A 13,506-nucleotide genomic window follows, 5' to 3' on the forward strand; every position below is an offset into this window, starting at 1 on the left:
CCAGTGGACATTTCTAAGCCCACACGAGACGTCACCTTCCCAGTCCAGTAGCCTCGGGCCCCAGTCCTGACAGGGAAGCTGCTGGGGGTAGCGGGCTGTGCTGGGAGTCTGGTCCCCGCCCCAGGCTCCCGGCTTGGGGTGCATCACCCACTTGTTCCAGCTGTGAAGCTGCACCGTGACCCATAATTAAACAAGCCAGAGGGGAGCAGGCAGATGTGCTGGGGACGCGATGGTACAGGAGAGACACCGCAAGTTGCCTTTGAAAGTTTTATTCACCTGAAGCAAGAGAGAGCTGGGAGTACGAGGCACACACGCTGTCCCACCAGCATTTCAGCGCCCCTAGGCCTGAGGGCACTAGCGGGCACGACCCCAGGGCAATGTCAGCTCACCTCCAACCCACCCCGCCCAGCGCCTGCAGACACAGCAGTGCAGCCTCCCGGAAAACATTCGCATTTCCGCTTAGAAGGACAGAAACCCCTAACCACCAAACACAAAGACTAAAACCGTAACGCACGATTGACTATCAAGCCACGCTGGATGTCGCGGGCCCTCGTCACCTGCTGGGAACAAGCACCCGCGCCATCTGGCTCCTGGGCCGCCCCTCACTGGGTGGTCGAGGGCGTGGACGCGGCGATGAGCTTGGGCTTGGCCTGCTGGGGCAGCACCACGTCGGGGATCTGCTCCCCGTGCTTGTACACGCTGACCGTCACGTCGATCTTCTCGCCCCCGTACTTGTTCTTGACGTGCATGCTGTACTTGCCCGAGTCCTCGGAGGTCACGCCCTTGATGGTCACGGAGACATACTTGGACTGCTCCACCTTGACCACGAAGTGGTCGCTCAGCTCGATGACCTTGTCGTTCTTGAACCACACCACGTCCGGGTCCGGGTTCCCGAACACCGTGCAGGCCAGGTTCAAGGTCTTGGGGGGAGGGTGGGCAGAGAGGGGAGAGTTAGAGAAAGAAAAGCCTGGCGGCCTCCGAGCAGCCTGGGCCCTCCACCCACTCGGCTACTGATCTGCCCTTCAGGACATTTATTTAGTCAACACACTCTTTACGTATGTAGGCACCACACTAGACACCAGGGATCCAAAAAGAGCAGGAAGTTCACAGCTTCCTGGGGCAGCTGGAGAGAAGACTCAAAGGTAATCTTTTCTATTTATTCCCAGATCTAATCCATGCGTAAGTTGATTAAAGAATTTGAAGGTAATCAAGCTCTGGGTTTTCCGGTAGATATTTTTAGCCTGGTTCTAAATTTCCTTTATATTCAGACTCATGGGTTCCCTTTACCAGTTCTTCTGGCAAATCCAGAGACTGCGTTGTCTTATGATAAACTGCATTGTGGACACTTAGCAAAGCATGCTTTCGGTCCAGGATAAAATAAAACTAGTGCTAATCCTCAATCCATGACCTCCAGGTACAGCTCGCCAGGTTTTCCTCAGCTGCTAAAGAAAAGGGCTCTACATTTTCGTGTTTTGGCCTAATAAAAATTCTCTCAAGTAGCTATGTCCCTGTGACACTGAGATAGAATCACTCAAGCACCCAGAGAAGTACCAATTAGATATCAGTAATTCCAGTGACAGGTGACCGATTAGCACTCCAATAAATGGCTTCCATTATACACCCCAAAATGACCTTGACAATTGGAGCGGAGATTGCTCTTTTTATTTCACACTTGACAAGGCGGCTCCCACCTTCACACGAGGCGGGTGTGGCCCACCTGCCCCTTCATTCACACCCTCGACTGGCCCCGGGACCCGTGGCGTCAGAGCCAGGTGGACACCGGGGCTGGAAACACCAGGTGTCACAAACACACCATGTAATGTGTCTCCCCGTGGTGGGAAAGGTGCTCTGTGTGCATTCGGAGGGTTAGACTATTCCCTCCTTTGAGGACACAAGTTTCCCAGAGGCAGCCTGGGCCCAGCAGGACCCAGGACGCCCCACCCCGGCTGCTGGCACTGGGCCTGCCGTGGGGGCCCCCACGTCGGCCGCCCTCCCTGGGCACCCCGTTGCCTGCCCTCACCTTTCCCTCCATTATGGTCACCACGTCGGGTAAGCCGCCAAGCACCTTGCCGCAATCTGCAAGAGCAAAGCGACTCGGCTGAGAAAACCGTCCACGGGGACGATCCTGGGGGTCGGGCCCTGGGCTGAGCACTGAGGGGCACAAGAGGAGCTGGGAGGGGAGCGCTGGCCCGGGAGAGGACACAGGGCAAGGCACACGGTAGGGGGACCCGTGCTAAGGTGCAGGGTGGGAGCAGGGAGGAAGTGACTCCGAGCGCAGGGGTCGTGAAACGGTCGAGAGGAAACGCGGCCGCGAGCTGGGTGTGAGGAGGAAGGTCTCACCAGGGGCTCAACACAGGGCAGACCCCGTCCTTCTGTAATTTAGTCGGGAATTGGGGGCCAGGCCTCTGGAGAGGGGATTTTGCAGGGGGGTGTATTGCAGGTATATTTTCATTTTCTGTCTACTGTGATGCTCTGACATCGTAAGTCCCGCCTGGCTGGGCAGAGACAACCCCCCGCCAGCCAAGGGCCCAGCCAGGAGCCCGCCTGTGACCTATGCCAACAGCCGGCCAGGCCCGGCCTCCTCCGCCTGCCCCGCTCCCGGGGAGGTGACACTCCTCTGCCCGAAACACCCAGGCCAGGTGCCCAGAGGCTCGGGACAGCCCTGTCACCCAAAGCCCAGCAAAATCACTAAAACCAGCCAATCGTACGTGTTCCCCCCGCCCCACCTGCCTTTCCCCTGGAAACCCCAGTAAAGGCCGTGCCCTCAGTCTTCCCTCCATCCTGTCGTCTGCCCCCTGACCCCCTGGCCATCCCCCCACGTGCCCGGCGTGGCCCTGCCTCTAGGACCCGAGAGCCCAACAAACCGTCCTTCCTGGGCCTGTCCTGAGCCTCCCCCGGCGGCCGCTCCTGACTGAGCAGCTCGTAAAAGGACACAGAACAGGTGGCGGAAGGTGAAGGCAGAAAGGAGGCCAGGGAGGGGGGAGGGGGGAGGAAGGGGAGCTGGAAGGCGGGCTTTGGGGAAGCAGGGGCTGTGGACAGTCCTGAGGGTTTCCAAGCGGGTCACAGGGTTCGCTGTCTATCATTTAATGCACAAAATGAACACTCTTAAGTACAGACCCTCTGCCCCACCCAAAATAATATTTTGTGCTTGTTATAATCTAACATGTACTTACTTTTCTCTGCAAAAGCAGCTGACCTGAAAATTAAAGGGGGGCAGAGAGCATAATAAATAATAAAAGAGTCATGAGCAAATGCTATCAACCAAAAGCATCACACATTTCAGAGGTTTGCTAGAGATGAAAGCAAAATGAAGAAGGAAACGTGTTTGCTTCTCCTAGAAGAACGCATTCGGGTCACAGGGTCTGAGGACCCGTATGTATGGACTTTTCCTGCCGTTTCCCACTGCCCTGTCTTCCAGCTGATAAAACTCAAAGAAAAGTTTCTTTTTTCACCAGATTACATTGGAGATTTTTAGATATTTTTGAAAATGTTGGTATTCGATTTACCTAAATCGTCCATTCATCCATTCAACAAATATTTACTGAATAACCTAGTATGGGACAAAGAGTGTGCTCGGTGTCGGATGCTCTAAAATTTAGACACACGTTTAGAAATCCCCCAGTTATTCTTTAAAAAGTTGCTCTAAACACTGGGATATTATTCAGCTAAAAAGAAATGAGAATTTTCCGTACCTTCCTCTCAATTTTGCTGTGAACCTAAAACTGCCCCAGAAATATAAAGTCTTAAAAAAGAACCTAAATATATAACATTAAAAAATTGCTCTGTGTGATGTGTTGTTATAATTATACCTATTTCAGAAATTCAGCATTTAAATTCATTTAAATTAACCCAGGGTTATTATAACTCTACAATTAATTGATAGATGCATTTATAGTTTGGAAGAATGCCTTCTTCTAGATACTGAATGGCTTAATTGTTATTTTTATCCCAGTTCCTAGGAGTATCACATTCCTTGGGTCAGCTAGGCATCCATAGGTGTTCCCACACTCAGCCAAAATGACACCACGTCAACTGGACCCCAGACGGAAACATAATAGCCAAGCATGCAAATCTTACTTGAGCCGCTGGAATTCGGCAAGTGCTTCATCAAAAGCTGCAAGGAAATATTTTGTACATCAGTAACCGTTTGAACGTGTTCGGCTTTTATGCATTCCCTTAGCTGCTCTGCTCATGAGTTTGCTTAATGAAAACTGACTGGTTTGCTTAATGAAATAGCCAAATGAATCAAGTAATCTTCTCTGAAGGAAAATGGTAAAATCAGATCCTTTCCCTCTCAGGATCCTTGATCACTAAGGTAATCCCTAAGTACAGAATTATTAGGTACTAAAGAATAATGATCTTACCAGACAGGTCGAGGGACCGCTGATGGTTATTTTTGCCGTCAAAAATCTCGAAGGTGTATTTCCCTTTGTCCTTCTCGGTGGGCTCCCAGATACGCAGCCAGGCCATCTCCTCACTCCCGCCAACCCTCATGTGCTCACTTGATGCAATCTTAGCATCGCTTTGAAAAAGTCACAGGGACATACTCAATTTAGAATCTCATATTATATGTAAGATACCCGCGGGGCAATATTACACATCTTTCCGGGGGAGCCTCCTCTAACTTGCTAGAGCTGATGTCATCATAGATTGTTCTGGATATTACACATTTACTGACTATATCAGCAGCTCAGCTCTGAAAACCTTCTGAAATTAAATCTGATACTTAGTTTTTAAAGATACCTTGTGGTTTAACATATGCTTGTTGGTAATAGGTAATAGACTATCAAATACTCTAGACAGTATGGCATTTTTCTGCTCAAAAAGTTAAAAATAGAGTCACCATGTGATCCGGTGGATGCACGCCCAAAAGAATTGACAGCAGGGGCTCCAACAAATATTCGTACACTCATGTTCATAACAGCATGACTCACGGTAGCCAAAAGGTAGAAACAACCCAAGTGTCCATCGACAGATGATGGATAAACCAACTGTGGTCCATCCATGTAATAGAATATTATTCAGCCTTAAAAAGGGAGGAAATTCTGACACCTGCTACAACATGGATGGGCCTGGAGGACACTATGCTGAGTGAAACGATCCAGTCACAAAAGGAGAATTACTGCGGTATCAGCACAGCCAGGACGAGGGGTACATGCTGCACTGGAGGAGCAGTCCACCGAACGCCAAACCACTCGCAACCCGCTGGGCACCCTTCTCAGAGCCCTAACCCCCTCTGGGCTCTGGCGCAGGAGCCCACGGCCCCCTGAGCCAGCATGTGCACAGCCTGGCGCGTGACCCTGAGCTCAGCTCCAGAAAGGTGCCACCCGCCTTCCATCCTAACCCCTGACCTGAGTTCTGACCCCGCCTCTGTCACAGCCCCGACGCCTTGCTGGACTGGGCAGAAATGTTGTTCCCAGACACCATGTGAAGCCACCAGCCAGCAGAGGGCTGGCAGCAGACACCCCCCCCCAACCTGGCTCCCCCTCCCAGCTCAGAGCCCCCAGCCTGGCTCCACCCCTGGGGTAAATTCCAGAACCCTCCCTGACCAGCACTCCCACCCTCACCCTACACCCGCTACGGCTGGCTTCTGCTGAATTAGCCAACTTATAAGAAGGCAAACAAGTCCTGGTAGCAAAGCACAGCTGCTGGCTGCATTGAATTTGTTATCACTGCTACCCCCTAGACAGTGACTTTGGCTTGAAGGACTACTTGTTACTGTTTTGGGACTTAAATGGGCCAAGTCGGATAAAACCTCTTCCTTGGTTTTATTATTTGATCACAAAACATGACCAAATCCCTTCACTCCCAACTAAATTTAAAACATCTTACGTTAAGGTAAGAAAGAGGAAGATGGAAGAAAGCCTAGGTGTGTCTGCTCATTTGTGTGAAAGAAACCCAGGAGATGGGTCCCTGCAGGGGGTGGGGAGGGGCTGGAGGAGAGGGTGGGGAGGGGTGGTGGGCGCACGGCGGCCCCGCATCTCCCCTCCCCCAGGGAGCTCCAGGCTTCACTGAGATTTCAGGGGCCTCTGCATGCGAAATTTCCCAGGTTGAATTAAAATCCAAAGTGTTTTCTTCTATAAAGAGGCCACGTGGCGTCTTCAGTGGCTGTGATGTTTCTAAGTCTTCAGTGGTCCATACTTAGCAATTTGAGGTCTAGCCCTTCCTCGATGACAGAGTAATTTCACCTTTGAGCAAGAGAACAAAATCCTTTTGTGAAGGGACATGTCTGCTGAGTTCCCCTTTGTATGCTTCTAAACTCGTTTGAAATAGGTTTCAGCGCTTCTTCTAAGTGGCCCTCGATGTCTTACTCAGCATTTCATCAAAGAACAATCGGCCTTGCTGACACCCACATCTCCCCACATCCTCATCATTCTCTATTGATTTCTCGCCACCCACTGGCACAGAATGTTCAGGTCCACAGCTCGAGTCTCCCTTGGGCGTCCCTGACTCTGTTAGGTGGGCCATTTAGCATCCAGCAGCACACAGTATTTCTTTCTTTTTTAAAAAATAAATAAATAAATTTATTTATTTATTTATTTTTGGCTGTGTTGGGTCCTCGTTGCTGCACGCGGGCTTTCTCTAGTTGCGGCGAGCGGGGGCTACTCTTCGTTGCGGTGCGCGGCCTTCTCATTGCGGTGGCTTCTCTTGTTGTGGAGTACGGGTTCTAGGCACGTGGGCTTCAGTAGTCGTGGCTCGCGGGCTCTAGAGCGCAGGCTCAGTAGTTGTGGCGCACGGCTTAGGTGCTCCGCGGCATGTGGGATCTCCCGCAGACTGTATTTCAACAAATGTTTTATATTATTCTCTATTTTTCCAAGTGTTGTCTAACAAGAACTTACTTAATAGTCAAATAGTGAAAAATAACCAAGGTTATATTTCAGTGATAGAATATAACCATAAAATAAAGTTTAACATAGCACTGAATACTATTTAATAGTCAAGTAGTAAAAAATAACTACAGGTTATATTTTAGTTATTAAAGAACTGAAGAAATACTTGTGTTGATTCTGCTTGGAGAAGAGAAAGCGTGGCAACAACCACTTCCAGAAGTCCGTGGAAATCTGCGACACGACCGCGAGCTCTGTTGGTCTCTAGGGATGGTTCCTTCTGACACAACTTTTTTGATGAGGCAGACATGTGACCCGAGCCCTTATCTCTCAGTCTGTCTGTCGGCCTGCAATCAGTCCCCTCCTTTCGGCTGGATGGCCCTCAGCACCGTAGTGGCCAGAATCAGACCAACTAGCGTTCGATCCCTGCTCTTTCACTTACTAGTTGTGTGACTTTGAACGAATGATTTCTCTTCCTCTTGCAAAACCTCAGTTTTCACATCTAGAAAATGTGAGTATTAATACCAAGCTCATAGGGCTTTTGTGAGGGTTAAATGAAATCATGTGCGTGAAGTGTATAACACACAGTAACACAACATACATGTACCCGCGTGCCCGGGCACGTGTTCACGCAGGGTGTGACATGTATTTAACCTCTGCACGCCCGGCACCCAGCACAGAGCGAGCCGTGCCCTGGGAGGCAAAGCTGGAGAAGCAGCGGCTTCCTGCAGGGGACAGACGCGTTTCCCAGGGAAGATAAGACACTTATCACAGCTGCACACAACTTACTGCAAGATGATGGGCTGTAAATAACAAAGAAGCCCACAGAAGGAAGTGATTCATTCTCCTTTTCCAGGAGAGGTCTGATTCAGCTAGAAATAGACATTTACTCATCGGTTTTAAAAAATAAATCCTTATCAACGATTACATCACAAAACTACACCAGAGTTTCAGTCTTCAAAGCTCCTGTTATTAGAGTCCTCTAGAAAAAGCCACTTCCCCACAAACCCCTTAGTATGGGATCTGCAGTGACTACACCCGATACAGATTTCCATACTAACTACCAAAAACAGAGACGCAGGATTCCAAACACAGATGCACTAAGTCGTCAATACATCTTCTTAGTTTATGCTTCTGATCATAACATCTAAGACAAAAGCACAGCACGTCAAAATGTAAATAGGAAAAAGATATCCCAAGACATTTATCCATTCAGCACTTCGATTTACTCACGAATAGATTCACCTAAATAATGCTTTTACAAGTAAAGTAGTCATAAGCATGAAGTTTGCCTTTTGAAATGTTAATTAGGGAAAGTAACATCTAAAGGCACGACGTGGACACTCTGAGGTCCCAGTCCGTGGAGGAGCAGACGATTTTGGTATATGGACATCACTGAAAACCTGGCCTGCAAGTACTGCCCATGTCCTCAGGTTAGAGACAGACACCACGGTCCCCGCTCCATCCTCCCCCTTTGACGGGGTGCGTTAGAGATAACCCTGGGGGGATGGTCGGAAGGGCAGACCCCAGGGGGCTGGGGGCAGGCACTCGTCCACACGCTGTGACCATAATGAGAGTCTCCAGTGTTTTAGTAGCAAACATGCCCACCTGGACAGGCAACCAGCAGCAGACATGAAATACAGAGAAAACCTGCTGTTTGTACAGGGCTTCATCTCTCTCGCTTTCTTCTTTTACGTACAATTAAGTTTGCTTTGGTCCTTTTCTTTTTAATCAATCTAGTGAGAAACCAACAGACTGGAAATCTGGAGCATCTTTTCCGAATATTATTTTTCCTTTAGCTCTGCTGGATGCCAGACAAAATGTGTGTCACCAGTAAAACCACCTTTGTCCAAACCAAGACATTGAAGAACTTTGTCTCCAGTACCTTCAGGCACTTCTTTATCTTTCTCCTTCTCCACCCCCCCACCCGCCGCCCCAGTTTCTGTGATGGTCCCGCCCCGAGCCCAAGGCTGTCATCATTTCTCAAAACTACAAAGTCTTGAGCAGACTTGGCTATGAGCGCGTGTCCCAGCCGTGAACCCTGGGCACCGCCCCAGGGATGGCACGGCCACAGTCCACGGCACGTGGACACTTACTTGCGGTACCAGTTCACTTTCATTTCTTCGCTGAAATATTTCATGAAACACTGAAGTCTTATTTCTTCTGCGGTGCAGACTACCTTCAGTGGAGAAGCAGAGGGTCCTGCAGAAAATAAAACATACTCAGATCTGAGGAAAGCAGTCTGTGCTGTGTGAGAATGGACAAGCCCTGAGGCCAGGTTACATCCTGCTGTAAATGCATCCTCACGCATATATTCTAACATCTATCAGCCACAAATTCTTACAATTTGCCCAGGCCATGTTCATTCATTAAATAAGCTTTTGCCACACCAAAATTAACTGAAAATCTCTTTGACAATAGCATCAAGGAACTCAAATGGCCCCAAGAAAATATTCCCTAAGGGCACTTCTCACATCCCTGACCACTTCCATCCAGACATTACCACAGGAATCAACTTATAAATTAGACCACACACAAGCTTCCCATATAGATGGGATTCCAAACTGACGGGGTCTGCCCTGTCTGCAAGATCGCACCCACCTTCTTGCATTTCTCCCCTCCTTCTTCCTGGCATTTGCTAAAATAACCTTTTCCCTGAAGGGAATGGAGCCTCCAGGCACTCAATCCCCTATAGAACTTTCTGGAAAATCCATGTAAATGATGTAGGGATGGGAATCCCCTTATGGAGCTCCGTGGCTGGAGCCCGTCTAGCTGAATGCCCCACCTCTGTGGCCTCTGGCGTCCTCTTTCTCTCTACTCTTGCCCAAAGAGAAAGGCAGAAAATGATTTTTCCAAACCCCTTCCTCTGCTTTGCTTCTCCCTACGTGGGGGAGGGCAGTGGACTGACCAGATGCAGAGGGTAACAAGCTGCACATCCTCGAACACAAAAATACGGAAATGTTGCAGTCTTAAGGAGGCCGAATAGCTTAAAGTCGAGGGTCATTTTTCAGACTACACTTGCAGTCGATAAATGATCACGAGCCCACAAGGTTTTCCAGTCAAGCGGGGAGGAGGGAAGGGTACCATCCATGAAACGGACAGACAGAAGGAGAGCAGTTCTCAGCTCAAATGCAAGGATGGTGCCTGGCACTTTCCCTAAACACTGAGAATCAAGCCCTGCACACAGAATTAAACTCTACCCCACAGAACCAGACGGGTTTCATTTCAGCTAGAAAATCAACAGATAATTAACTTCGCCCACCACAGGGAGGAAAGGATGGTAGGATGCATGTTCCAAGTAATCAGATTACAAGAGCCTGATTTCCAAGAATGATGCTGACCAGGGCAACATGACCTAGGAAGTTGTATCCCTATTTTCTGATTTTATACCCGCTGCATCCTTACTGAGCCTTGATTTTGACGGTTTAAGGGGCATTTATATCTTATTAGACAAAATTTAACCAGATAGGTATTTAATCTACACAGTCGCCACACCAGAAGTAAGTTCTGCCATTGGTGTTTCTGTTTCACAGTTGATTCTTAAAGTTATTTGATTAGACGTTTCAGAGTTCTATAAATATTAAAAATCAAGGTATATAGTTTAAGCTTGGCCCCCTTTAGGTAAAATACACCTTAGACATTTTTGTAAAATTGAAGGATTGCCAACGTTAAAGAGCTGGGTGGGTAACGTCTTAGAATACACATCTCGTGATGAGGGGGGAGTTCCGAAGTGCAGCAGAAGCAAGACAGGACTCCTAATCTAGGGACACGAGACTACTCTGCTAGTAGCTAACTGAGTGACCCAGGACAAATCACACAACTTCTCAGTGACCAGAGTTCTCATCTAGATAATGTGGGTCTCTTCTCACGTTCTGCAAAAATACAAAGAGTCCCTCAGCATGTCTTGTCAGATACAGTTAATGGAGATGCCGAAAATCTAACCGAGGAGTTTGAGTCTCCAATCGTGCTTTCTGCGTCTCAAAAGTCAGCATGGAAATGAAGAGAAATGTCCAAGGCATGTACACACATACACAGAAGCATGTGCATGTTCACACACACACACAAAGCACCATCCACGCAGAGAACTGTAACTTTGGCATCGATTTTTATAACGGGTTTGTTTGCAGCCAGAGAATTATAGAACTTTACATCTGGATGAGAACTTGGATGTCGCCTTGTCCAAATTCCTGATTAGAAGGATGAGGAGGTTGAGGAACCCTAACTCTCTCCATAACAGCAGGTTTGCTTTGCAGCCGAGCACAGACTTTACCCTTCGGGACACGAAGAACAAACAGTTCTGTTCTGTGGGCTGCTCGCTGACCCGGCAGGAAAGCCTCCTACACTCTGCCATCCGCAAGCCACTGCAGGATCCTCTCTGTGGGATCAGGGTCGGGAAGGTGGAAGCCCAGGAGGCTGACGTGAGGATCCCATGTTTATCCAAAGCCTCTAGTTGGCCCTGAAATTCGAACAAAATTTTGGGGGGGGGGGTCCCCAAGAAGAGCCACTGATTGCTTCCCAACATGCAAACCCCAGAGGCTGTTTGGTCTTAGAAGCTCCGGGAACACTATCTCCCCACACCCCGCCCCCCACCCCAAGCTGTGAAGGGGAATTTGGTTTAAAAGCCAAGAAAACGAATAGGGAAACGTTTCTGTGCTCCAGGAAACAGGAAATCACTGTTCTGACAGCTCTCTACTTGAGAATTCAGAAGACGTACTCCTTGTATCAGCCCAGCATTACGCCTGATGCTGCTCCACGGAACTATAGAATCTGACGCAAAACGCCTGTCCCGGGCGGAGCTGGACCCTCGTTCAACAGGCAGAGGCCACCAGGCACCCGACACGCATGGCGAGACCGTGACTCGCGTCACAGCGTCCACGTGACCGTCAGCAGAGCGCGGAGGACGCGGACCCATCTTCACTCCGGCTGTTTCAGGAGCGACGCGCTCAGCGCTGTCTGCTATCAGTTAGACCAACTCGGGGCTGCATTAGGTCTAAAAAGCCACTGATTGCAGGCGACAAGAGCCCACTTGGAACCCGAGCACGCATCATGGCATTTTCAAGGATTACAAATATTCCTGGGGGGTGGGGGGGGTCTCTGAGCTGCAGGGAAGAGGCCTGTGGAGACGACGGCCACTTCCTAGCCGCCCCGGGCGTGTGGAGACCGGGCCGTTTTCTGCGATCTGGACCACGGACCACCTCCACGCGCGGTAGGCAGGGGCAGGAGGAGTGAGGGTGTGTGTACGTGTGAGCGTGTCTGAGGATGTGCCTGTGTGTCAGCACCCCCAAGGGCTCTCAGAAGACACAGAAGAGGCAGAGACACAGCTTTCCTGAGGTCAGAGGACGGAGGATGGAGGTGACCGAGGTCCCTGATGGATGCAGCAAGGGGATGTGGGAACCACAGATGTCACACCCGGACCGACACCCCAGGTGGCCACGACACCTCAGGGCTGTGGGGAAAGCCCACTGCAGCCTGAGCGGGATGGCCGGGAAGATGGGGCGGCTCTGGGATAACGGGCTGCGCACGTGGGCTGCGGAGAAGCCCCCGCTTGCTACTAACACATCCACATTGTAGATCAAGTAACACTTGCTCTGCTCCTTTCCGGCTGCAACAGCACTGAACATGCAGCGTCCAGTAGACCCAGGGCCTGGCTCCTCGGGAGGACAGAGGCTGAAACTGGTGATGTCGCGTGCCCCGTGCCTTCTCTCTGTCCGCCCCACTAACTCTCAGTAAGACGCACGTGGTCCTTCCAGGCTCAGGCATCTGGGACCCAAGATCACGAGAATACAATAGGAAACTACCTTCTGTGTTGCTCTGTCCCCTTCACTGGTACCTTCACTTTTCAAGACACCACGATCAATCGCATCACCAATGTTACAGGTCACATGATGCTTTAATGCAAGGTCATCCCATGGAGAATAAGCGTGAAGCCGCCTTTCAAGTGGCTTAATGTACCTTCGCAAAGTGGCATGTACACCATGGAGTGGCATTAGGCCCATTAATAATCATCAGGAGTAAAACTCATTCAAAATGTGGTCATCTATGTGACAAGCAAAAGCAAAAAGGAACAGTCTACCTTACGGGGATGTTTTGAGAAAGTGATGAAAAAATAAACATCAGAAGTGTTCCAGAAGAATGACCAAAAAACCTTACAGGGCAGCAGTTGAGCTCAGACCTGGGAGAGATGTGAGCTTCTGGTCCTGACTCTGGCTGCCAGAGCCCCACGGTTAAGCCACCTAACTGCTCCAGGCCTTAGGTGCCTGATCGGATGATATCAATTAGGTCATCTCTAGAAAGCCCACAGCCATAAAATTTTATAATCAGCAGAAAGCCCTCTACAAATATAAGCTATTATTATCAAATTAATAACCAATATCTTTGTACTCACAGTTTCCATGGAAGGGTAAATAGAGAGGAAGAATTTATTTGCAAAGCTAAAAAGTGGTTTAGTATGTATTAAACCAGGCACAAAACCAGAGGCTTCAAAATTCATTATTGCTATTCAGCATTTGTAATGCAGACGCTGATAGCAATTATGGACAAAGCATCATCGGAGTTGACCTAAGGCAAATTACAAGAAGTGGCTAATTAGGGAGTCCAAACTGAGTATGTTTTATCTTTCTTTTTTAAGAAAAACATATTCTGCATATAATGCCGAAAACCCCCTTAAAAAGCATCACCG

At 49.3% G+C, this 13,506-nt stretch overlaps 1 protein-coding gene across 2 annotated transcripts in view; it reads right to left on the reverse strand.

Moving 5' to 3' along the window:
- Nucleotides 1-253: 253 nt before the first annotated feature.
- MYOM2 (myomesin 2) overlaps nucleotides 254-13,506 on the reverse strand; it is an 84,774-nt gene continuing 71,521 nt past the window's right edge. For both annotated transcript variants that reach the window (XM_036838666.1, XM_036838667.1), the window contains exons 32-37: nucleotides 8,924-9,029; nucleotides 4,365-4,522; nucleotides 4,078-4,114; nucleotides 3,174-3,196; nucleotides 2,021-2,076; nucleotides 254-920 (exon numbers count right to left, since the gene is read on the reverse strand). In XM_036838666.1, coding sequence (XP_036694561.1) covers nucleotides 603-920; nucleotides 2,021-2,076; nucleotides 3,174-3,196; nucleotides 4,078-4,114; nucleotides 4,365-4,522; nucleotides 8,924-9,029 — 698 coding nt within the window. In that variant the 3' untranslated portion in view covers nucleotides 254-602. The remainder of the gene's footprint in view (nucleotides 921-2,020; nucleotides 2,077-3,173; nucleotides 3,197-4,077; nucleotides 4,115-4,364; nucleotides 4,523-8,923; nucleotides 9,030-13,506) is intronic.

Source organism: Balaenoptera musculus, chromosome 21 (genome assembly GCF_009873245.2).
Source record: "Balaenoptera musculus isolate JJ_BM4_2016_0621 chromosome 21, mBalMus1.pri.v3, whole genome shotgun sequence".
Lineage (NCBI taxonomy): Eukaryota > Metazoa > Chordata > Mammalia > Artiodactyla > Balaenopteridae > Balaenoptera > Balaenoptera musculus.